The sequence below is a fragment of the Schizophyllum commune genome (assembly GCF_000143185.2).
Source record: "Schizophyllum commune H4-8 unplaced genomic scaffold SCHCOscaffold_1, whole genome shotgun sequence".
NCBI lineage: Eukaryota > Fungi > Basidiomycota > Agaricomycetes > Agaricales > Schizophyllaceae > Schizophyllum > Schizophyllum commune.
Window position 1 is genome coordinate 1,456,022 of NW_026089538.1, and position 20,580 is coordinate 1,476,601.

The 20,580-nt window shown below is 56.8% G+C and overlaps 14 protein-coding genes across 14 annotated transcripts; 7 read left to right on the forward strand and 7 right to left on the reverse strand.

Moving 5' to 3' along the window:
* Nucleotides 1-104: 104 nt before the first annotated feature.
* SCHCODRAFT_02605597 (glia maturation factor beta) lies at nt 105-1,091 on the forward strand. Its single transcript, XM_003036035.2, has 4 exons — nt 105-196; nt 250-418; nt 481-644; nt 714-1,091. Exons 1-4 carry the CDS (start codon nt 194-196, stop codon nt 792-794), a joined length of 417 nt encoding a protein of 138 aa, XP_003036081.1. The 5' UTR covers nt 105-193; the 3' UTR covers nt 795-1,091.
* On the reverse strand, nt 837-2,490 carry SCHCODRAFT_050315 (glycosyltransferase family 50 protein; the record flags this gene model as incomplete). Its single annotated transcript, XM_003035233.1, has 5 exons — nt 837-1,109; nt 1,163-1,466; nt 1,514-1,883; nt 2,024-2,201; nt 2,311-2,490. The coding sequence occupies 5 exons, from the start codon at nt 2,488-2,490 to the stop codon at nt 837-839; spliced, it is 1,305 nt and encodes a 434-aa protein (XP_003035279.1).
* Nucleotides 2,491-2,660: 170 nt separating this feature from the next.
* SCHCODRAFT_02605606 (ARF/SAR superfamily) lies at nt 2,661-4,142 on the forward strand. The gene is made up of 8 exons (XM_003036034.2): nt 2,661-3,001; nt 3,061-3,119; nt 3,175-3,235; nt 3,296-3,361; nt 3,491-3,723; nt 3,777-3,855; nt 3,912-3,934; nt 3,985-4,142. The coding sequence occupies exons 1-8, from the start codon at nt 2,959-2,961 to the stop codon at nt 3,988-3,990; spliced, it is 570 nt and encodes a 189-aa protein (XP_003036080.1). The 5' UTR covers nt 2,661-2,958; the 3' UTR covers nt 3,991-4,142.
* On the reverse strand, nt 4,126-5,698 carry SCHCODRAFT_02605607 (OTU-domain-containing protein). Its single transcript, XM_003035232.3, has 6 exons — nt 5,491-5,698; nt 5,161-5,432; nt 5,025-5,112; nt 4,918-4,972; nt 4,596-4,857; nt 4,126-4,542 (listed from the first exon to the last, which is right to left on the reverse strand). Exons 1-6 carry the CDS (start codon nt 5,624-5,626, stop codon nt 4,345-4,347), a joined length of 1,011 nt encoding a protein of 336 aa, XP_003035278.1. The 5' UTR covers nt 5,627-5,698; the 3' UTR covers nt 4,126-4,344.
* A 146-nt stretch (nt 5,699-5,844) lies between these two features.
* On the forward strand, nt 5,845-6,859 carry SCHCODRAFT_02524393 (uncharacterized protein). Its single transcript, XM_003036033.3, has 3 exons — nt 5,845-5,888; nt 6,100-6,174; nt 6,229-6,859. Exons 2-3 carry the CDS (start codon nt 6,130-6,132, stop codon nt 6,571-6,573), a joined length of 390 nt encoding a protein of 129 aa, XP_003036079.1. The 5' UTR covers nt 5,845-5,888; nt 6,100-6,129; the 3' UTR covers nt 6,574-6,859.
* On the forward strand, nt 6,679-8,049 carry SCHCODRAFT_01084550 (uncharacterized protein; the record flags this gene model as incomplete). Its single annotated transcript, XM_003036032.2, has 4 exons — nt 6,679-7,459; nt 7,513-7,523; nt 7,567-7,648; nt 7,706-8,049. 4 exons carry the CDS (start codon nt 6,679-6,681, stop codon nt 8,047-8,049), a joined length of 1,218 nt encoding a protein of 405 aa, XP_003036078.1.
* SCHCODRAFT_02524400 (aromatic compound dioxygenase) lies at nt 7,835-10,159 on the reverse strand. Its single transcript, XM_050343502.1, has 9 exons — nt 9,686-10,159; nt 9,591-9,637; nt 9,332-9,534; nt 9,187-9,276; nt 9,050-9,135; nt 8,702-8,999; nt 8,599-8,651; nt 8,424-8,550; nt 7,835-8,369 (listed from the first exon to the last, which is right to left on the reverse strand). The coding sequence occupies exons 1-9, from the start codon at nt 9,735-9,737 to the stop codon at nt 8,207-8,209; spliced, it is 1,119 nt and encodes a 372-aa protein (XP_050202788.1). The 5' UTR covers nt 9,738-10,159; the 3' UTR covers nt 7,835-8,206.
* On the reverse strand, nt 10,147-10,685 carry SCHCODRAFT_02605612 (uncharacterized protein). Its single transcript, XM_050344172.1, has one exon. It carries the CDS (start codon nt 10,544-10,546, stop codon nt 10,277-10,279), a length of 270 nt encoding a protein of 89 aa, XP_050202789.1. The 5' UTR covers nt 10,547-10,685; the 3' UTR covers nt 10,147-10,276.
* A 640-nt stretch (nt 10,686-11,325) lies between these two features.
* On the forward strand, nt 11,326-11,948 carry SCHCODRAFT_02605614 (uncharacterized protein). Its single transcript, XM_003036031.2, has 5 exons — nt 11,326-11,377; nt 11,431-11,496; nt 11,549-11,596; nt 11,653-11,754; nt 11,807-11,948. Exons 2-5 carry the CDS (start codon nt 11,443-11,445, stop codon nt 11,849-11,851), a joined length of 249 nt encoding a protein of 82 aa, XP_003036077.1. The 5' UTR covers nt 11,326-11,377; nt 11,431-11,442; the 3' UTR covers nt 11,852-11,948.
* Nucleotides 11,949-11,983: 35 nt separating this feature from the next.
* On the reverse strand, nt 11,984-13,072 carry SCHCODRAFT_02482363 (uncharacterized protein; the record flags this gene model as incomplete). Its single annotated transcript, XM_003035230.2, has 2 exons — nt 11,984-12,346; nt 12,401-13,072. 2 exons carry the CDS (start codon nt 13,070-13,072, stop codon nt 11,984-11,986), a joined length of 1,035 nt encoding a protein of 344 aa, XP_003035276.1.
* Nucleotides 13,073-13,449: 377 nt separating this feature from the next.
* On the reverse strand, nt 13,450-14,154 carry SCHCODRAFT_02682594 (uncharacterized protein). The gene is made up of 2 exons (XM_050346746.1): nt 14,040-14,154; nt 13,450-13,984 (listed from the first exon to the last, which is right to left on the reverse strand). The coding sequence occupies exon 2, from the start codon at nt 13,812-13,814 to the stop codon at nt 13,623-13,625; it is 192 nt and encodes a 63-aa protein (XP_050202790.1). The 5' UTR covers nt 13,815-13,984; nt 14,040-14,154; the 3' UTR covers nt 13,450-13,622.
* A 501-nt stretch (nt 14,155-14,655) lies between these two features.
* On the forward strand, nt 14,656-16,683 carry SCHCODRAFT_02605619 (uncharacterized protein). The gene is made up of 5 exons (XM_050344173.1): nt 14,656-15,192; nt 15,248-15,703; nt 15,759-15,895; nt 15,943-16,111; nt 16,166-16,683. The coding sequence occupies exons 1-5, from the start codon at nt 14,749-14,751 to the stop codon at nt 16,556-16,558; spliced, it is 1,599 nt and encodes a 532-aa protein (XP_050202791.1). The 5' UTR covers nt 14,656-14,748; the 3' UTR covers nt 16,559-16,683.
* A 144-nt stretch (nt 16,684-16,827) lies between these two features.
* On the forward strand, nt 16,828-18,067 carry SCHCODRAFT_02605624 (glutaredoxin). Its single transcript, XM_003036029.2, has 5 exons — nt 16,828-17,145; nt 17,204-17,278; nt 17,386-17,496; nt 17,548-17,631; nt 17,696-18,067. The coding sequence occupies exons 1-5, from the start codon at nt 16,963-16,965 to the stop codon at nt 17,960-17,962; spliced, it is 720 nt and encodes a 239-aa protein (XP_003036075.1). The 5' UTR covers nt 16,828-16,962; the 3' UTR covers nt 17,963-18,067.
* Nucleotides 18,068-19,213: 1,146 nt separating this feature from the next.
* Nucleotides 19,214-20,556, reverse strand: SCHCODRAFT_052195 (kinase-like protein; the record flags this gene model as incomplete). The annotated part of the gene is made up of 7 exons (XM_003035229.1): nt 19,214-19,650; nt 19,699-19,833; nt 19,881-19,980; nt 20,034-20,182; nt 20,233-20,302; nt 20,358-20,414; nt 20,461-20,556. 7 exons carry the CDS (start codon nt 20,554-20,556, stop codon nt 19,214-19,216), a joined length of 1,044 nt encoding a protein of 347 aa, XP_003035275.1.
* Between the last annotated feature and the right edge of the window lie 24 nt (nt 20,557-20,580).

Consider the following 20,580-nt stretch of genomic DNA (forward strand, 5'->3'; position numbering starts at 1 on the left):
GTGCGGACAAGTGTGTGAGATCCCGCCTGCCGCGATCCGCCAATCGCTCCCTCGCAATGGATCAGCCCCTTGCCAACTAGCCGTGTTATCTTATCGCTGTCCCTTTTCGGTTACCTTTGCGGTCACTGACATTAGTGACCTGACACTCTTCCACCACCCCAGTCAACCCACCTTAAATTCATCAGCAGCAGCCATGGCGAGTGCTCGTCGTGGGCGACGCGTGCGCCGAGATCGCTGAACGCGAGGCAGTCCCACACGGTCGACATCCCGCAGGAGATCAAGACTGCCCTGCGCAAGTTCCGCTTTGCCCGCCGGGACCAGGGACATGCAGCCATCGTCATTAAGATCAACAAGGCGAAGCTGACGATGGAGGAGGTAGAGCAGTTTGACAACATTTCCATCGAGGACCTCGCGGAAGGTGCGTCCGAGGCATCGATGTTGCCGAGGTGGCGAGGGCTCACACCGCCTCTCTCGCCGCAGAACTTCCGGAGAACAGCCCTCGATACGTCGTCCTCTCCTACGAGCTTCACCACAAGGATGGGCGAACGTCTTACCCCCTTGTCCTGATCAACTGGGCACCATCAAGCTCAGAGATCGGCATGCTCACCCTTCACGCAAGCTCCCTCATCGACTTCCAGAATACGGTACGATCCCAGTCCTTGGATCCTGGCATGTGCTAACAACTCTTGACCTATTTCCCTCTTCAACGCCAGGCGGACGTGAACAAGGTCATCGAAATCCGCGACGGGCCCGAAGGGCTCACCAAGGAGGCCATCGATTCGAAACTCGCGTAGACCTCAGTCTGGGCCATGGAATTTACTGTCGAATTGTACTATTTATTCAACTTTGGGCTTGTTCTGCACCTCCCCAACTCCTGTATATGCATCGATCATCTGTCCGAGGACCCATCCGTGCCCCGCTACGTACACGAGGGACGACATCCATAGTGCAAGGAAGACGTTCTCGCCAAGGAACTCAAGCCTGAAGCCATTCCAAAGCCATAAGGCTTGCGAAAGCACCCAGACGGCGATGGTTAATACGGCCTTCCGCGGGGACATGCGTAGCCGGGGCATGATGAGGGGTAGTAGCAGCAGGTACCAGAGGAAGTACTGCATACGACGTCAGTTGGGTTCAGTGCGCTCGGAACCAACGCATAACATACTTGTGATGTGCACACTTTATTGAAGAGCACAAACGCCACCGTCTGCACAAACCAGGCGAAGGGCAGGTCCCTGGCACATCGTCCGAATAGCAGCCCCGTCCCCAGCGTAAGCACCATCTGCGGCACGAAGCTGGTAAGCGGGGATCGCAGGGCTCGCCGTATCAGCGAGAGACGAGGAGTAGCGTTCGCGACGTTGTCGTGCCAGGAAAGGTAGACAAGGTAGAAGTAAGGCGAAAAGTTGTGCCGATGGTCGAGTCGGTGGAGGTGGTAGAGGTACGACTCGTACAGGAAGGGATATCCCCAGCTGTAGACGGGTCAGACGAGGGCCGAAGAGTCTGGGGCTTGACGTACATAGCGTAGCAGCCCACGCCGAGCGCTACGAAGGTCCCCGCGCTGATGGCAAGGAAGCGCAGCGTTCGCTTGTTGACAAGCTTCGCTAGGTATGCGAAAGGGCCGGCAGTCATTGAAGACCTTTGCGCGAGATGTTTGTCGTTCTCGATCTCGCTAGTGATGACCCCAAGGCAAGCGATACCATAGACAAACGGGTAAATCTTCCAATGGGTGCTCACACCGAGCAAAACAGCCGCAACGTCCCAGCGCCTCTTCAGGGCCGCATAGAGCGTTAGCAGGACGAGCGTTGATAGCACTGCTTCTGATGATCCCCGAGTGGATATGGAGAACACCATGGGGTTGAGGAGGTGGGTGGCCGAATAGAGGGTCGCTAGACGTTCTTTGGAGGCCGAAGTCGTCCCTTTTGACGCGTCCGTTGGTGCCTGCTCCGTGGAGAATAATACTTCGTTACTCGACGCAGCATCGGCCTGGTGCTTAGGTCAGCGAGAGCATGCACGGGCAGAAGAAAACGCGCAGACACGTCTGTTATCTTTCCCGTCGCGGATGAGACCACTTCAGTGCGAAGCAGCCGGTACATGATGATCCCATTCAAGATGTCACAGGCCGCGAAGAGGTACTTCCCGAACGAGGGATGGAGCCATTCGTTGGGGAGCAACAAGAACGCTAGCAGCGGCGTGTAGCGGTACGTCTCGCGTGTGTATGGACTGAGCAGGGTATTTCAATATACCGGCATGGGACTTGAGTGGAGGTACGTACTCTCCAAGATCTAACAGGCTCCCCAAAGGTCCTTGCGCGACGTTGTCAGCGCTGGGGGAACGGAGGAAGCGAGCAGCATCGCTAAAGACGCGGTAGTCGATGTCGGTGTATTTCACGACTGAGTGCGCGTCGTGCCATTCACTATATATGATGAGGCCGACGCGGATGGCGATCGAGAGTGCCAGGACGTTGCGGAAGGTAAGGTGGAAGAGAAGGGACATGATAGCATGAGGAGGCCAGGGAGTCGGAGGAATATGTGGTGTGGGTCGTAGGATTCTTCACAGTAGTGTTCGTCGTGGAGGATATTCTTGCATGCAGTTGAGCGGTGTACAGATCATAAGCACGGCCTCCACTCACGATAGGGCTTTGCTTCCCGAGACTGCTTCTGGCAGCTGCTCAGCTTCCACGTGCCTGCGAAGGGCTAGATGAGGTTCACGAGCGCTCCGCGCCGTGTCAAGCAGCTTCTAAGGGTGTATTTCAGTTCCTATCCCTTCGTTGTGCTGCGAAACGCGTTCCAGCACTGCGTAGTCGAATAAATGAACAAGGCGCGTCGCGCGCGCCATCTGTGACGAACGACGTGGACACGTCACGTTTATGTGACATCCGTAACGGACGCACCCGCCAGGCCTGGCCGCCGCCGTCGTCATCTACCTTGACACTGTTCACCACACCCGTTCCCCGCCCGCGCCATGTTCATCCTCAACTGGTTTTGGGACGTCTTGTCGCAGCTCGGTGCGTTGTCGCCCTCCCCGTTCTCTCGCTCTGGGCACTGAAAGGCTTGGCGCGTGCAGGCCTGCTGCACAAGAACGCCAAAATCCTCTTCCTCGGCCTCGACAATGCCGGCAAGACGGTGGGTGACAGAAGCTGTGTCTATGGGGGAGGGAAGGCTGACAAGAGGCGTACAGACGCTGTTGCACATGCTGAAGAACGACCGCTTGGCCACGCTCCAGCCTACGCTGCATCCCAGTGCGTGCGAGGTTCACGTGTAAGGACGACGTGAAGGGGCTGACGGTCACCTTTTGACAGCTTCTGAGGAGCTTGCCATTGGCAATGTCAAGTTCACCACGTACGACTTGGGTGGTCACTTGCAGGGTGCGTACTTGCTGCAGTTTTCCGTTCGCATACGCTTATCGTTTTCCCTCTCCCGTTCGCATATTCGCAAATGCCACACGCCCTTCCTGCACTCTGTACACCATCTGGCACTGTTGCCAATCTCATCAGCCCGCCGCCTGTGGAAGGACTACTTCCCGGAGGTCGACGGTATCGTCTTCCTCGTCGACAGCGCCGACTTCGAGCGTTTCGCCGAGTCGAAGGCTGAGCTCGACGCACTCCTCTCGATCGAGCAGCTCGCGAAAGTCCCCTTCCTTGTTCTCGGCAACAAGATTGACGCCCCGGGTGCTGTCAGCGAGGAGGAACTCCGGCACCACTTGGGCTTGTACCAGACGACTGGCAAGGTGCGTAACAGCTGTAGTGTATATACGATATACAGCCTGATACCTTTCTGCAGGGCAAGGTCCCCCTCACGGACATCCGCCCTATTGAGATCTTCATGTGCTCTGTTGTACAGAGACAGGGCTACGGAGAGGGTGCGTCGTTTGTCGTATGCTTTCCCTTTCGTTGGCTCACCAGGTCCCATTGACAGGCTTCCGCTGGCTCTCACAATATGTACGTCTATATCCATCTTCTTCCCTCGCGTGAACTCACCTTTCCGTCAGATGTAAATTACCTCCAGCGAGAACGGCCATGACCTGTGTGCCACCGACGTAGGTGGCTAGGTTGTGTGTGACTTGCTATGTAGTTCTGCTCTCTTTGTGCTTTGGTTACTTTTCCTTCAATTTCACGTTCTTAGGCACTCTTGAGGTCTTTACGGGCGCGATGATCTGTCCAACGGTTGACAATGTCTCGTTGCTTCCGCATGCACTGCACGTGATCGCGTCTGGAAGCCTTGGTCCTCGACTACAAACAAGTCATTGATCATGGAGACGAGGTCGACACGGAGTCGTCGAACTCTGATGATTGATGCTAGCGGGGGACATCGGGTATTTCGGAGGAGAATTGGCCTCAACGAGACGCCCTCAGTACTCGCCGAAGTTGGTATGCCCTGTCTGCGCTGCATGTGTGCGCGCGTCCTTCTCCCCCTTCAGACCTTGACCGCAGTTCTCGCACTTGAGGTCAAAGGTCGCCGTGTTCGTGTATGCGCGCTTGGAACGCAAAATGTCGGCGAGTTTCTTCGCGGCGATGATGATTTCATCCGAGGCGTCGTTGGAAGAGCGCTGCAATTAGCGTCAGCTTCACAGCCCAGGCAATGCGAAGAAAGGCGACGTACAATGGGGAACACGGTCTGATGCCACTCGTTTGGTGCGTCAATCATAGGCGCGACTGACGCCGCGTCGTAGTGAATGCCCGAGTATATTAGTACGCAGCGCGTGTCCGCGCCACCCTCGGGCTCGAAGTGGTCGACGCGACCAGTCTCGACGTCAACACTGGAGATCTCGACACCAAAGTGCTTAGCGAGGACGGTGAGCTCTATCGCCCCTCCCCAGGTTGAGGGCTTGGTGATGGTGGTGATGTACTTGTCGGGTTCCATCCTGTCCTTCGTGGTGCACAATGAGTGATGTGCTCAGGGAGGGGAAGGGGGTAAGACGTACCCGAGGATTGCTTCATTGAAGGTGATGGGATCGCCACGGATGCCCTCGGCGACAACTGTCGGAGATGTGAGATGAGGGAATGAAGGGGGTGAATGTGAAGTGCGCACTCTTCCTGATATCTTGGGCATGGGCTATTGACTGCTTGAAGATCAGGGAAATAGCGGAGAACATGCACGAGTTGTCATCTGGGACGACCTAAATGTGGGTGAGCAAGAAGCAGCTGCCATGTCATACGATGCGCACCCTGTGTATGAAGAAGCTACCGTCACGCATCTCGACGTGCACCGGCCCATCTGACGATGGAGGCATCACTGCGGCTGAAGGTGCACTGGCCCTTGTTGCCGCTGCAGGTGCAGCAGGCGTCGCTTGAGGTGCCGATGCTTGGAACGGAGCAGATCCTCCTCCTCCACCGGGCGTCTCGCTTACGATGATTTGCTCTCCAGCTGCCAGCCCCAGACTAGATACCGGCAGTTCGGGGATTAGCGTCAGGTCGCGCGGCGGGTAACCGGCTTTCACTGAATTCATGCATCGAGTCCGTGGGTGAACGCTGGATGGGAGGAGAGCGCCACGCACACCTCTGACGCGACGGGATAATCTGCGTCGCGGAGAAGATCTCTTGCTGCAGGTCGAGGACGGTGAAGTCGTCGCGATCGAGAGCGGCGCGGATGGTGGCGACGCCGTTGGGGTGTCGGAGGCGAATTGATGCCATTGAGAAAGATCTGAGTGAAGCTTCGAGAGGAGGAGACAGTGTAGAGGACAAGGGGTATGGTCAGTAACTGAGTATGTCCTGCTGGCGCTCTCGTAACGCAGTGCGTCACACCCTTCCTCGCTGATCGGGACCAATCGTTTCTTGATCCGTTGACCGGCAATTCGCGGTCATTGAGTCCTTTCTCCTTGTATCTTGACCACCACCCCGTTCATTCATGGTGACACCGTCACATACATGGCTGCTCAAAGAGGCCGGATTTGAGGTCAGTGTCCACTGGTCTGAGCTCAGGCCCTGCAGTAAATTTATTATCAACATGGCCACCCGTCTTTTCTTCCCCTCCAACTCATACCCCGCCTTCGTTGCACCGGATTTTTGAACGCATTCATCTTTTGCTCTTGCCGGTACTACCGACTCAGCAACCTCGATCTCATCTTCTGGAATACGTCGCGTTGAGCCACATCTATTTCTGACAGCGACGACGACCAGCAGTATAGCCTGGAACAATGAGCAACTCTGTCTTGCTATCCCTCAACCACCGTGATGCTCTGGTAAGCTCTCTGATTCCATTGTTTCGAGATTGATGCTCAAGAAACCCCTCTCAGGCGCGATTCAAGGCCTTATTCCATCAATATACCCAAGCGGATACACCGATACCGCTCGAAATACTGCCAACAATCCTTGATCTGCTGAGGTACTCTCTGCGACCCTCCGACATCGATGTCTTGGCCTTCATGCCGGACGGCGTGGAAATCATCCACCGCGCTACCATGGCACTGCAAGCCTACGCTCAGCTTTGCTTGTCTGCTTCACAGTCATTTCCCGAAAGCCTGTCTTCGCTCCTCTCAGATGCGTGGCCCTGGATAGCCTTGCTCACGGTGTCGTTCACATCAATCGTGGATATCCTGCTCCTGAAGGGCACGAAAGAAGATGCTGAACGCCTGAAATAATCTGTCCTCTCCTCCTCCAGTACCATCTTCCAGTCTATCTGGCCGCATGCTGCTGCACGACAGTTCCTGCTAGCGCAACAAGACTTCATACATAAAGTACTTCTCATGATTCTGTCGACGCAGAACCAGGACTTGATTAAACCGGCGTCTCGGTTGATCGATATTCTGAAAGAACTTCCACTCTCCCCAGGCACGGAAGGGCGTGCGCTCGCTGCATTGGCAACAGTAGACCCTTCCGCGCTGTTGAACGTTCTTCTCAACAAGACCGACTGGGTCTATCTCCCAGGCCAATTCCTTTTTGGTACAGTGGCTGGCTCGCCTGCGCGTCTGTTGGAGAATTGCGGCATTGTACTGGACATGCTCGCTCTGGCGCCGAATGCTTTGCACAGGCTACGCATGCCCAACTCGAAGAGATCGCTCGGAGTTGTGATTAGTCGCATCTTCATGGCTATATGTAGGAAGTCCATCGTTGCGTCATTGTGCCCCTTGCCTGATGCAGGCGCGGGGATTTGGATTGCCTTCCTTGGGGCTGTCTATCCTGCGCAAGGCGTCCCGACCTCTTGCATCATCGCCGGCCTGGAATGTGGTCTCCTAGCCTTGCTCGGACGCGTCGCTACGGCCCTTCGCTGCGTGACATTCTCTTCCAGGAGCATGAAGATCTTCGAAGACCTTGCTCTCCGCGTGTTACAACCGGCTCTGGTGTGGCCTGCTGTTATTCGTGCATTCCATCAGGCCAACATTCGCGATGCTGTCCTCATTGACAATGCCACCAGCGTCAAGTGGCAGCCCCTCGTCCAACTACTCTGGAACTTCTCCGAGGCGCGAAAAATCAAGAAACGCCTCAACAGAGAAATTTCTCATGCAAAATGCGCCCACCACCAGGCAAGTGCGATGCTATCATGCTCCTCGTGCATGCTAGATACTAACCCGAGTCTGTAGTGTACCCGCTGGTCTGATTCGTCGTCGACGTTGAAGATGTGCTGCTGCGCTCAGGCCTTCTACTGCTCGCGTGACTGTCAGAAGGCTGACTGGCGGGCGGGCCACAAATTGGTCTGCGCTTATAAGGACCTGCACGGTATGTGGCACGCTTTCGGCTTGTACGACGCGAGAAGACTCACTGGAAAGATAACAGAGCCCATGTTGATCGTTGACTCGTCGGGGATCCTCCGGGTGGAGCGCAGTAGCACCCTCCGCTTTGACACGCGCTGCTTCATTCGTCGCTTGACGCTCTCGATGATGAAGGGACGCGGCTCTGGGGCTGAAGAGGTCCAGTCGGTGCAGATGGTGAATTTCGTCAAGGACGAGGCCAGAACTGCTTTACCAGTGCCGCGCAAGAACCTCCTGCCTGGACACGTCTACATCTTTGCTGTCTTCAGGAGGGACACGGACACAATTGTCTTGGAGGTCGCTCGGATGCCGCACTCCGAATTCCACGCCCTCGTCACTCCGAAGAAGGGTAGGAAGCACCGCTCCTAGGCCGGCACCCATCTCTCGACTCGTCAAACGGACACTTAGCGTGTACGAGGTCGCAGAAGTGAACTGACATTTGTAAAGATAGACATGTGAAATCCCAGTTTTACAGAACCCATTTTTTCCGCACAATACATCATGGCACACGTCAAGCCCGTGCCCTCTAGTTGAAGCTGGCGAACGAGGCGGATGCCGAGGCGCTCGCGCTCTCGGTGGACGAGTTGTAGTAGTTGTTGTTCATGATGCTGTACGACGCCGTCGAGTCGATGCCGATGGTGATGTACCCGAGGACACCCTCGGAGATGTCGTCGCCAAGCTTCTCGAGGCTACAAAAACCGTGTGAGGGTCGGGAAACGGACAGAGGGGCGGAAGCTACGTACGCAAGGAAGCCGTTGTAACCGTCAGTGTTCTGCTCGGCCAGGATGCTATCCTCGGTGTTAAGCGTGCGGTTGTTGGTGTTCAAGGTGTACGGCTCAAGAGCGAAGACCTGGTCGTTCCAGTCCTCGTCTGCGGGAAGGCGTCAGAACAATCAACGTAAAGTGGCAAAAAGCTGACCCATGAAGAACTGGCCGATGTGAGCCAGGCTGCCGGAGTGAGAGACGAGAGTGCTACAGAACGATGAGCCGGGCGCCAGGTCGGGAGCGAAGATGTGACTCACCCGTTGTCCGACATCGACCAGTCGAGGTGGACCATCGTGTGATAATGGGGGCAGCGACCCTCGTAGAAGCCGGTGTAGATCGTCGTGAACTCGACGATGCCGTTGTCGTCAGTGGGGAAGCCACCGCGGAGGAAGGTCTCGTTGCGCTCGAGGCTCATGCTGCCGCCTGGGCCACCAGGTCCACCGCCGCCCGGAGGGCCAGAGGCAGAAGGGGAACTGCTCTCAGACTGGGTCGGGGGAGGACCGCTGATACCGCCAAGGGTGGCGGGGTAGCTGGCGTAAACGCCGGTAGCGTTGGCTAGAATAAATTCGTCAGCTGAAGATCAAGCAGAATGACATTTTTCGCACCAGCCCAGATCTCGACGAAGGAGTTGGGGACGGGCTCGCAGGTGTTGATGTCCAGGATACCGATGTCGATGACGAGGGGGATACCGCTTGCGGATGGTTAGCTACACGAAACGGTAATTATGATGAACATAGCTCACGCCTGATCCTCGCGGTGGTCCTGGCGCACGAGCTCGTTGTTGATGTAGTACGGTCCCTCAGTGACCTCGGGAGCGAGCACGCACGACGTGCTGAAGTTGTATGTTCAGCAAACAGTGTTTCGTCCCTGTCAACAGGACGACCTACTTCTGGAGCTCCGTGTAGGTGGGCGGAGCCGCGGACAACGTAGTGCTCGCGCCAGAGATGACCTCGCGCTTCGCAAACTGGGCCTTTGCCTCCTCGACGAGACCGCGCTTCTTCAGAGCACGGGCGCGCATGCGCTTGTCCTCGAAGTCACGGATGGCGTTGGCACAGTTGCGCGCCTGAAGACCACGACCACGGGCTTCAAGCTGTAGGTATATTGTCAGTGATAGGATATACATCAATGGTAAACGGCGCGACTGACCCTGCGAACAGCACGCTGCTCGACGGTGAGGTCGGGCTCGGGGTGCGCTGCACAAAAGTGAGCAGAGGATCGAGAATAAGAAATGTACTACTCACCCACGACAAGCGTGGATACAGCAATAAGCGAGGCGAGGGAGGTGAACCGCATGATGAGGACTGTAAAACTGAGGAGACCCGGGGATGGCTAAGCTGGTGAGCCGGATGCCTCGCTTTTATACGTTTCTAGCGCGAGAGCTCGGAGGGCAAGAAGTGTGCACGCAGCACATGCGATACACTGTGCGATGATGCATCTCCACGGTGAACAGCACAAGTTCCCCTACGCGAGCCTACTGCTCGAGGGCCGTCTATTGACCTGCGTCCTACCGGACTTGCTACCATGTGAACGAGGCTGATAGAAGGTTTGTTACGCCGATAAAGAAGCCAATGAGAACGCCCGAATTTGTGTCGAAGTATCACAAGGGCCTGACGATATGGGCTCCGCTACCGGTGCGCAGCACCGAAAAGACGGAGGCGAGTATGCGTCGGCTTCCGGCAGGCATCCGTGTACGAAAAGTGAACTTGAAGATGGTCTTGGCATCCCCACGGTTCCGGCGCGGTTGTCTTCTCATGTGACCGTGGCAGTTCGAGGTTAGAGTAGGCGGCTGAGCGGTAAAGTGAAAGACATTCTAAAGTTGGCATGAAAGCAGTCTACCCGCGCAAATACACTGTTTCCAGTCCGCCTATTGACGAGGGAGCAGGTAGGAAGACGTGAGCAGCCACTTGCCACAACGAAATTCGAGCTGTGCGTCGCTTGCATGGTGCGAGCCATCGGGGAGCGTCCACACTGCCCGCAGACGGGTCGTCAGCAACTTGTCGCGTCATGACCCATCTGAATGAACAACGGCGCATGCGGGAACCCCGGTCGCATACCAGCGACGATGCGCAAAGACGCACCTTATCCAATGGCCGTGCCTGCATTTCTGACCGACGCGTGGCGAGAACTTGAAGTACACGCTGTGTGCCATGTACATACCTAACATGCAGGCAACGAGGGTCAAGCTCCTTCCTATCAGGCTAAATAACTGCCTTGGGATGCGCAGCTTCTGCTGAAGCTGGTGAATATGTCGGGCAGTGTAATTTGCGCGTAGGTTCGTGCAAGCCACGAGGCAATGTTCAAGTGTCTAAGCGCGAATTGTCCACGAACGAGCAAACAAGAATAAACATATCCTATGACCTGCTCTCGTCGGAGGTTTCGACTGTCGACAGCTGTCAAAAATTCCATGCGTCTACATTGTGCACGGGTCCTCTTCAGCTCCGCTCCTCGGTGTCTCCTCATCTTCCCGACGCTATGAGTCAGTAGAAGGCGGGAATTGCAGTGCGGCCGGGACAAGGAAAGCACTTAGAGCTCTCTCCGATCCTCGTCGACAACGAATGCGTCTTGCATCGTGCCCCTGTACGTATCGACCTCCCCCGTCCGGACATCCCAAGTATCTGCGGAGTCGACAATGAAAGCAACGGTATCCAAATTAAGCTTGCAGTGGCCACCCGGAGGACGGCTAGCACCAGAACCTGTCAAACTAGCGGGCTCGACCTCCTAGGATTACCTACAGCTTCTGTCCCATTTCCTCCTCCGTCCCCGCTCCCCGCATGCCATTACGCCTCTGCGCGTCATGCCCTGCCCGACGTCACTAGCGCGGTCATGGCAGCGAGCGATCGCGGTGAGGATTTTGAGACGGCATAAAAGCCTGAGCCTTGCCGTCGTAAACTCACTCTTCCTCTCCCTACTGTACTCACCCAACCCATTCTCATGTACGCTCATCGTTACCCTCTATTCTCCAGTTTCGTACTCATGCCCTGCCCAGCTCATTATCACCATGTCCCAAGCCGGTCGCCAGGATTTCACCGACAAGGCCGCGGCGGCGATGAAGGTACGTCGTCCTCACTACCTAGCTCTTCTCCATATGCTCACATCGTACCCAGCCCGACAGCCAGAAGACTGCCACCGAGCAGGTCTCTGACTACGCCAAGGTGCGATAGCTACCACCTACCCATCCGTGCGTTTGACGCCAACAGATGGAAATTAGGGCACGGCCGATTCGCTCGCATCGACGGTGCAGCCCAACAGTGAGAAGTCCGGAACGCAGCGCGCGGGCGATAGTCTGAGCGGCAACTCGAACGAGAACGAGGTGCGCTGCTTGTTTTTGTTCCTCGCTGTCGCCGAAGCTGACGTTCCGACAGGATTCTCTTCTCAACAAGGCTAAGAACGCCATGGGCATGAACTAAGCGTCGATTATCGCGCGGTTGTACGATATCGTAGCAGTGTATTTGTAGCTCCGTGAACGCAATCCTCTGAAATTCTTTCCCTCTGGTGTCGCCAAATGGATCATTAAAGTTCGGAATACCATAATAATACAGCTATGACCTCGCGACAGGCAATGCGCGGTCCACGGCGTTGACAGCGTCGAGTAGTTCCCTCATATGTGGCCATGTCGTGGCGAGGATGTCCTCCTTCTGCGCCTGTATGGTTCCCTTGATATCCTGCTGGAATTCCTGGATATGAGGTAACAACATGCGCCGTATCGCCTGCGTTATGGGTTCCTGCAAAGCCGCAAGCGCGCCGTCGTACGTAGTAATGAGTTCGAGTTGAGGTGAAGGTGTTCGCTGGGGTGAAGGGATGTTATGTCGCGCCATATGCTGCTCGTATTTGGCGCTGAGGGAAGCGAGGCGTTCTTTGTTCGCCGCCTGCTGCTTCTCATAGGCAGCCAACTTGTCGTTGAGCTGAAGAACAGGCCGTTAGGATGGGCCCGAAAGCGAAAATATATGGCCACTCACGAAAGCAGTCTGCTTGCGAGATTCCTCGACCTCGCTCTGCAAGGCCGCGACCTCCGTTTGCTGTACGTCTAAGAGCTGTTTGACTTGCGCAATGTAGCCGCCAATCTGCTGGACGTCGTTGTCCATGCTATCCAGCTCTTGATGCAGAAGAGCATGCCGCTGCCCGAAGGTCAGCCCCTCGTCCTTGTAGGACGCGTCCTCCGCCAGGCCGTCCGTAGACATCCTGAGCTGCTCCTCGAAGACCTCGAGAACCTTGTTCGACTGCTCGTCGATCGTCTGCTCGACGTGGCCCTTGATCTCGTCGATGCGCTGCTGCAGAAGGGTGCGCAGGTCCTCAAGCCGCGACTCGATGTGCGCGGCCTTCTCGCGTAGCAGGTCGAGCTGGCGCGCCTTCTCGTCCTCTGCGGCCTGCGCCTGTTCGTCTAGCCGCGCGCGTTTGCGCGGCCTGCTTGAGGGGTCGACGTCCATAGCCGCCGTCTCTCCCTCCCCCTCCTCGCCCTCCCCCGCGACCTTCTTCTGGTGCGCCTGCACGGCCTTTAGACGCTCGTGCATCGCTGTTGTCGTCGCATGAAGCTCCACAATATAGCCGTGTATCGCCTCGTATGTCTTCTCCGCGTCGACCGACGGCGGCGCCGCCTCCGGCCACCCCGCGCCCGGTATGCGCGCGACCATCGCGCGCTGCTCCGCGTCGAGCTGCTGCAGCCTCTGGTCGAGCTTCTTCAGCTGCGCGACGCGCTTCTCCGTGAGGTGCTCCCCTGCGAGGGTCTTCAACTCGCGCCGCGCATCCTTGATCTTCTGCAGCTCTTTGTACTTGTCGAGGACGGCCGTTATAGCCCTAGGGCGCGCGTTAGGCTGGTCATGGGGAGGCTAGTGTGGAAGACGCACTTGACTCGGGCGCCCCATGCTTCTCGTTCTGCCATTTCGGTTGCGGGGTCCGAGTATAGGGACGTGGGCAGTTGCGGAGGAGCGGGGGCCGACGTCGACGTTGACGCCTGCATGGCGTGATGTGCGCTAGTCCCGGGGGCGTCAACGTCCATAGAGTCGGCTGGACGGTCGTGAGAGGGGTGGGGGGAAGCAGAGTGGGAATGGTCGTCGGAAAGGGTGCGCCACCGTGGTGGTGGTGGCTGCGTATGTGAAGGGCGGGGATCATCTCGATCTGGCAACCTCGAGGTGTTGATGGTCCTTTCATCTCGTCCCTCAGCGTCCCTGGGTGTTTGCAGGTTTATGTCCCGCCTCTCACGACTCTCCTCTTGCTGCCACAACTCTCGGTCCTCTTCCAGCCAGTCGCGAGGTATCCTTGCTGGCCGGGCCCTATCCCACTCCGGGTCGTCAGGGTGTACCCAGGCGCAGGGGTTGTTCCTTCTCCATTCCCCCAAACACCGTCTGCCCTCGCGAGATCGTAGCAATTGACCATCGTCCCGGAAATACTATGGCTTTCGATCAGTCTCGAGATGGGGGGTGTGGCTGCAATGGCCTGCAGTCATAACACTTGCCCGACACCGTATGAGTTCCATGATACCGAGGGGTAGAGGCATGGCTAAAGGAGGATGGAATGCACCGGGGAAGGGGGATGAAGTTCCTTATCTGACTCAGAAATTCTTGAGCTTGCCAAAGCGGCAGCAGAATTACTATATCTCACCGGGTCTTTCGAAAATCCCACCGAAATTTCGAAACTCCCGGTAGCACCCTTCCAGATACCGTATATCGACGCGGAAAAAAGTCAGTAGGGACCCCTGAGCTTGATACTACCCGCCTATACTTTTGTTTTGTGCGCTGGTTTGCGGTAATAGCGGTGAAAGTGGCTGGCTATGAGGGGAGCATGGTCCGATCGATTTTGATGGCCATCAAACACGTGCGTCATCCGCTTCGCCTGCGTCCTGATCCTTGCCTCCCTCCAGAGCCCATAAAAGTACCACCATCCGATAGGGGACGTTGAGAGCTTCCTACTCATTCTTTTCCGGAAGAAAAGCACCCCGTTTTGAGGGAGTTACCCGGGAGTTTCGAAGATTTGGCGGGATTTTCGAAAGACCCGGTGAGATATAGTATGTATTGCAACGCCACTACACGAGAGTTCCATTTGGCCTTCTACCTAAGCACATCCGCCTAGGAATCTTACCAGAAAGTACAGTCGGATTTTTCGAAGACGGACAACGATTGTATGGGACGAATAACATCGAGGAGCTGGAGGAAGGCAGGCCATTCAGGCACGAAGGCGTTGATTGCTTCCGGAGATATCCGGCCATCGGACCGACAATGTGGCGTTCTCCGGCCCCGATCACCTCAAGCGCTCTGACGCGCCTTGTGCCACGACCACCTGTGCGCGGCTGCAGGTTCGGTCGCTGTCTACCATGTCCGCTTTCGCCACGCCGGCCAAGTCTCGTGTCAACACCCTTGCACAAGGTTATGATTCTACTCCACGACGCTCGAATTCGGGTCTCTTACGCACGACCGCGCCCGGGACACCGCAGCGCATGAATCCCAATGCTGCAGCGCAACTCCCTCCATCTCTTGAGAGTCTAGGACCGGTTACGATCTCGAGGCTGCAAGGACTGTACTCGGACTTCACACAGAAGAAGCATACGAATCTGGCGTCGTATAACGCGAACGTGGAGTGGTGGAGGAAAGCGCTAGAGACACATGTCTCGAGCGGGAGTGCATCAGGGAGCACCGAAGCGCTCGCGTCTGCCTCAGCTACTTCTGGCAGCAGACTGGTATTGCAGGCGAACAGGCAACTCATTGACGCCATGCGCGTCGAGGGCGTCGGCAAGCCTGCGGCGCTCGGCGAAGTTATCGTGAGTGTTACATCCTACACCATATTCCACTCTCACCAAGCTCCGCCTAGCGTAGACGAACCTCGTCACCAATCGGACATTGATACCACTCTCTACATTCCTCACCTCTACGCAATCCATCTATCCTAGTTCCTCCTGGATACCCTCTCCCACCACCGTCGCCACATATGTTGTCGGCAAGCCTCTCTGGTGGGCTATGGAGCAACTCGGCATCGTTGGAGAGGACTCTATCGTGCACTCCATTACCTCCCGCGTCTCAGGCTCAGCAACACAAAGCTGGTACGGGGACTACGTCTTCCTAAGCCTGCCTGAAAAGGCAGCAGCGGCGGTTCTGGAAGAGGAGAAGGGAGATGGGGCTAGCGATGGACTGTACAGTGTGCTTGGTTTCAGGCGGAGGTTTGGGGAGGTCGTGGCCGGGGAAGGGCAGATTATTGGAGAGAGGGACGCGGAAATTCTATTGAAGTTCATGCAGAGGGATAAGGGAGTGTTGGTAGCGGATTTGAAGCAGGACGTGAGTATCATCTGTGGAACCACCTTCAGTCGGCGTGCTGACATGTTGGTTTCAGGTGGTGAAGTTCACGGACCCGTCGACCTCACCAGCCGAGCGCACCATTACAGCCGTTGACAAGGGTGTGATAGAGCTGCGCACAGCCATCGAATCACTAAACTCGCAGATATCCGCATTGCAGGCGCGGATGGATGAGTGATTATGCTGGCTATTCCTCTAATCGTGTGCTGACATGTCGCTAGGTGCACCTCCAAAGCGAAGGACGCATTACGCAAGGGCCAAAAGACGGTCGCGACAACGTACTTGCGCACGAAGAGGCACCTCGAGGAGGTGCTCAACCGACGACTGGGCAGCCTGACCACCTTGGAGGGCACCCTCATCAGCGTTGAAAGCGCGCGGGGCGATGTCGAGGTACGCATCATCCCATTTAGTGACCTACAACACCTACTCACGCTCTCCCTCCAGATCATGAAATCCTACAGCCTCAGCACTGCGACCCTCCGCTCCATCCTCTCCCACCCCTCCCTTCAACGCGAGGAGGTCGAGAAGACGATGGACGCACTGGCGGAGGCGAACATGGACGCGCGCGAGATTAGCGAGACAGTGAATGTCAATGTCGACAGCGCGGTCGGCGCGGATGCGGTGGACGAAGACTTGGTGGAGGACGAGTTGGCGGCGTTGATAAGAGAGTCGGAGGCGGAGAGCAGGGCGAAGGAGGAGGCAGGGAAGAAGGCGAAGGAGGAAGAGAAGGAGAAGGCAGAGGCAGAGGAGACGAGGCAGCAGCTGGAGAAGGCGGGTGCTGTACCAGAGGGCGTTCAGCAGCCAGAGCAGGCGAAGGAGAGAGCTGCGGAACTCTGATAGACGGTGGCCATAATTGTTGATACGCTCGGGATTCGGACACATTGACCCATGGTTGCCTATCATGCGCATCTTCTCACTTGTACACTACTCAATGCTGCATACGATGTCTCCGTGGTTCTGCTTATGCGCTGGCGACTGACTGGAGTGCGCCATGGTTGCCTAAGCTTGAGTCCTCTGAGTAGCGGTGGCGCGAGATCGCGCCAGCCCGAGCCGGCCCGTTCGGCCGATCGTGATCGGGCTCACCGATCCCCACCCTGCGTCTTGTACTCAATCCACCTCCATCTCGCGCTCGATTACCCCCTCGTCCATCCCCCAGGCAGATCCTCTTACTTGTAGTGATCCCTGCTCGAACCCATCATTGCCATCCCCAACTCCTGCCAACCGAACTCCACTCACTCACGATGGCCACCTCCCCCAACTTCCATGTCATCGAATCGCCAACGCAGTTCCAGGACATCATGTCCGCGGACCTGAATCGCGTCTCCCTGATTAACTTCTGGGCGCCCTGGGCCGAGCCATGCAAGCAGATGAACGAGGTCGTGCGCGAGCTCGCGAAGAAGTACCCGCAGACGCAGTTTTTGGAGGTGTGTGGACCAGCAGAACGTATGAAGGACTCAATGTCGCTGATGGGTTATGACACAGGTGGAGGCAGAACAGCCGGCGGATATTGCAGAGTCCTTTGATGTGGAGGCGGTCCCGACGTTTGTTATCCTGAGGGTATGTGTTGTCTCCTGCGGATCTTCCCCTCCACCTCATAAGCCGATCTATCATCACTCGCACGTCCCAAATGTTGCCCCATTGCAGTCACTGACCTCAATGCCCAGGGACACACTCTATTGGACCGCATCAGTGGTGCAGACGCACCCAAGCTCGCCGCGTCGGTCGCAAAGCATACCTCAGGACCGTCCGTCGCACCCCAGTCGCAGACATCACAGGTCAGCCCAAATTCCCTCATCCCATCTTCATCACGCTCACAAAATATGCAGGCGCCAGCAAAGGCTTCCAATGATGTACCCATGGACGAGTCGCCGGAGGCGCTGAAGGAGAGGATGCGTGCATTGATGAACCAGGTGCGCTTGTTTCGAAGCCCACCTATTAGAAGAAGAATTGACCGGCGGTGTGTTGCCTTCTTAGGCCAAGGTCGTCCTCTTCATGAAGGGCTCGCCCGACGCACCACGCTGCGGCTTCTCGCGCAAGATCGTCAACCTGCTCAACGAGCAGGGCGTCCAGTTCGCGTCATTCGACATCCTGCAGGACGAGGCTGTCCGACAGGGTCTTAAAGAGCTCAACGACTGGCCCACATTCCCGCAGCTCATCGTGAACGGCGAGTTCGTCGGCGGCCTCGACATCGTGAAGGAGATGGTGGACAACGGCGAGTTCAAGGAGATTGTGGCGCAGTAATCGAATCATGTATCTTCCTTGCTTTTGTATATTAGACTGTGTATTCGTGGGCCGGAAACTTAGTAGAGCGAGTTTTTTGAAGGACGATATGCACGTACACTCGACGTCCAGTCTCCATGCGGCTCACATTTAACCTGGCGGCTCACACAAAAAGTCACTGGCACACGCAACTCTATTAGCCGAATTTGTGGCACTCATGAAAGCTCGTGAAAGAGAAAAAAAAAGTAAGAAAAGGCGACTTCCAACCCAATAGCGGACGGACCGAGATAGAACAGGATGCAGATTAAGGATGAGTACTAGAAGGGTATAGTAGAGCGTTAGCATGCGGCGCGGCGAAAGTTCTGAGCGCCCCAGCGGAACCGTAGGAGAGCACCGGGGGAAGAGGCGTATGGCGACACCGATGGGAGAGCGTATGGCAACACGGTAGGAAAGGCGTAAGCGACACGGGGAAGATGCGTAAAGCGACACCGGGAGAGATGCGTATGGCGACACTGGGATACTGTAGGCAGGCGTAATGCGACACCAGAGGTACGTCTTGTGGGACCGGGACACGTCGTGGTACAGGAGGGCGTAGGTGGAACGGGGGATGTGGGGGAAGGGGACAGCGACCAGGTCGCAGACGCGGGCTGGCGGTATGCGTACACGGGGATATTATGACTTCGTGAGGCTCGCGAGGCACGAGCGGCGGCGTGAGGCAGGGGATCGTCGTAAGGCGCTCGTCGCTCAACCGCATCGGCACGTCAGAATACGCCACAGGCTGTTCTTCGGCGCGGGCTCGTCGATGTCCTGCCCATGGTAAGCATTGTCACGCGACACGCCGACGTCGCCCGCGTGGGCTCTCACATTGCTCACCGCAGGCGGCGCGGTGCCCGCGGCGGGGACCATGGGCGATATTCGCCCGTATGGCTGCTGCGCCTGCGGCTGCCCGTACCCGCCATCGTCGCCGTAGTCGTAGCCACCGGCGCCGGCGCCAGCGTACGGATGCTGCGAGCTACCCCGCGGTGTGCCACCGATAGGGACATTGACTTGGGCCGCGGCTGAGTGCGGCGTCATCTGTCCTGATACGCCGCCGCCTGGAGTGAGAGCGGCTGGGACCTTGCGCTGCTTCGAACCATGCCTGACGAGCGCTGGGGACGGAGGTACAGGGCCACCTTGTTGCGATATACGTCGACGATCCTGCCGTGCTTCCCTGGCAGCAGCCTCCAGGCGAGCATTTTGCCCAGCATCGGTCGATCCCTTGTTCTGAAAAAGTTATAAGCAACTGCGATGTACATGACATTGATTACACTTACGGCTGATGCTTCCCAGCCTTTGCCGCCTGAAGGACGAGAGATTAAAGAAGTGCATACAGAAACAGTTGAGCAGCGCACCGTTTAGCAAGTTCCAGTCAAATACACCATCATCTTGATCCCCATTGCTCTTGAGAACCTTGGAAAACAACTCCCGTAGGAAGTCATAATCAGGAGTTTCCTCGAAGCCCAATTTCCGAACGTAGTTGAGGTAGATTCCGAACTCCTCCGGAAAGCCCTCGCAAAGCTCCTTGATTGGTGTGGTCTGCTTCTTCTCGCCAATCTTCTCGTACTTCTGCTTGTTCGTGGCGGCCTTGAGCCCTTGCCAAGGAAGGCTGCCTCGCAGGAAGTACATGAAGACATGACCCAGGGCCTCTAAATCATCCCGACGTGATTGTTCTACGCGCCATCAGCGGAAGCCGAGTCTATGAAGTCATGCTCACGCACCTCTCCCCAAGTGTGTGTTGATGCTCATGTAACGCGCAGTGCCGCTCAAGCTCTTGCGTTCCCGGTAAGGTATATGCTGCTTCGTCTTCGGATCGCGGTATTGCTTGGCCATACCGAAGTCAACGACATGAATGACTGGACGCGAATGAGTAGGCGAACAAGGGAAGCGCTTCATCGCTCACTGTTCGCTGTCTTCGTGCCAGGGCGACCGATGAGGAAGTTATCGGGCTTGATGTCACGGTAAATGAGGTTCTTCTCGTGTATGGTTTGCACGCGGGTGATCTGGGAGAAGTGTGGGTGCGCATGTCTTTGTCTGTGTCACATATGCGACGCACCATCTGCCGCGCTGCCATGCACACCGTCTTGACGCTGAACTTGCGCCCGCACATATCGAAGAGGTCCTCCAAACTGGGGCCCAGGAGGTCGATGACAAGGATGTTGTGCAGGCCCTCCTGTCCGAAGTGATGGATGGTCGGGATACCGACTGTGCGCCAATTAGTCTGGATGAGCTGGTGCTAGGTTCGGACGACGCACCTGAGCCGGCAAGGATGCGGTAGGACCGACATTCATCGCGTAGCTGGGGTGCCTCCGCTTTCCTGGGTTCCTGTGGGGTGCGCGCCTGTCAGAGAACGCTTGACGCCTCGGTTGCCCACACGCACAAACTTGATGGCAACGGTCTGCGAGTTGAGAAGGTTCGTCCCTGCACCGTCTCTCAGCTGACAGTCAACGTGTGGTGTCGGGCGACGCACCCTCGAAGATGACGCCAAATGAGCCCTCGCCGATTTTCTTGCCGACGCGGTAGTGGACGCCGACGACGTTGGCGGTGGAGGAGGAGGATGAGTGGGAGTAGGAGGTCATAGCCGGGCACCCGCGCGGCACGGA

Coding starts and splice junctions, on each gene's coding strand:
- SCHCODRAFT_02605606 (XM_003036034.2), top strand. CDS start 2,959: ATGTTCATCCTCAACTGGTTTTGGGACGTCTTGTCGCAGCTCG. Junction 3,002..3,060: donor GGACGTCTTGTCGCAGCTCG/GTGCGTTGTCGC, acceptor TGGCGCGTGCAG/GCCTGCTGCACAAGAACGCC. Junction 3,236..3,295: donor CCAGCCTACGCTGCATCCCA/GTGCGTGCGAGG, acceptor ACCTTTTGACAG/CTTCTGAGGAGCTTGCCATT.
- SCHCODRAFT_02682594 (XM_050346746.1), bottom strand. CDS start 13,814: ATGGTCAATTGCTACGATCTCGCGAGGGCAGACGGTGTTTGGGGGAAT.
- SCHCODRAFT_02605607 (XM_003035232.3), bottom strand. CDS start 5,626: ATGGCATCAATTCGCCTCCGACACCCCAACGGCGTCGCCACCATCCGC. Junction 5,433..5,490: donor TATCCCGTCGCGTCAGAGGT/GTGCGTGGCGCT, acceptor GCATGAATTCAG/TGAAAGCCGGTTACCCGCCG. Junction 4,858..4,917: donor TTCAATGAAGCAATCCTCGG/GTACGTCTTACC, acceptor CACGAAGGACAG/GATGGAACCCGACAAGTACA.
- SCHCODRAFT_02524400 (XM_050343502.1), bottom strand. CDS start 9,737: ATGCGGTTCACCTCCCTCGCCTCGCTTATTGCTGTATCCACGCTTGTC. Junction 9,638..9,685: donor TGTATCCACGCTTGTCGTGG/GTGAGTAGTACA, acceptor ACTTTTGTGCAG/CGCACCCCGAGCCCGACCTC. Junction 9,000..9,049: donor CTTCGTCGAGATCTGGGCTG/GTGCGAAAAATG, acceptor AATTTATTCTAG/CCAACGCTACCGGCGTTTAC.
- SCHCODRAFT_02605624 (XM_003036029.2), top strand. CDS start 16,963: ATGGCCACCTCCCCCAACTTCCATGTCATCGAATCGCCAACGCAGTTC. Junction 17,279..17,385: donor CGACGTTTGTTATCCTGAGG/GTATGTGTTGTC, acceptor CTCAATGCCCAG/GGACACACTCTATTGGACCG. Junction 17,497..17,547: donor CCCAGTCGCAGACATCACAG/GTCAGCCCAAAT, acceptor CAAAATATGCAG/GCGCCAGCAAAGGCTTCCAA.
- SCHCODRAFT_02605612 (XM_050344172.1), bottom strand. CDS start 10,546: ATGCAGGCACGGCCATTGGATAAGGTGCGTCTTTGCGCATCGTCGCTG.
- SCHCODRAFT_02605614 (XM_003036031.2), top strand. CDS start 11,443: ATGTCCCAAGCCGGTCGCCAGGATTTCACCGACAAGGCCGCGGCGGCG. Junction 11,497..11,548: donor AGGCCGCGGCGGCGATGAAG/GTACGTCGTCCT, acceptor CATCGTACCCAG/CCCGACAGCCAGAAGACTGC. Junction 11,755..11,806: donor GCAACTCGAACGAGAACGAG/GTGCGCTGCTTG, acceptor ACGTTCCGACAG/GATTCTCTTCTCAACAAGGC.
- SCHCODRAFT_02605597 (XM_003036035.2), top strand. Junction 419..480: donor CATCGAGGACCTCGCGGAAG/GTGCGTCCGAGG, acceptor CTCTCGCCGCAG/AACTTCCGGAGAACAGCCCT. Junction 645..713: donor TCATCGACTTCCAGAATACG/GTACGATCCCAG, acceptor CTTCAACGCCAG/GCGGACGTGAACAAGGTCAT.
- SCHCODRAFT_02605619 (XM_050344173.1), top strand. CDS start 14,749: ATGTCCGCTTTCGCCACGCCGGCCAAGTCTCGTGTCAACACCCTTGCA. Junction 15,704..15,758: donor TAGCGGATTTGAAGCAGGAC/GTGAGTATCATC, acceptor TGTTGGTTTCAG/GTGGTGAAGTTCACGGACCC. Junction 15,896..15,942: donor TTGCAGGCGCGGATGGATGA/GTGATTATGCTG, acceptor ACATGTCGCTAG/GTGCACCTCCAAAGCGAAGG.
- SCHCODRAFT_02524393 (XM_003036033.3), top strand. CDS start 6,130: ATGAGCAACTCTGTCTTGCTATCCCTCAACCACCGTGATGCTCTG. Junction 6,175..6,228: donor TCAACCACCGTGATGCTCTG/GTAAGCTCTCTG, acceptor AACCCCTCTCAG/GCGCGATTCAAGGCCTTATT.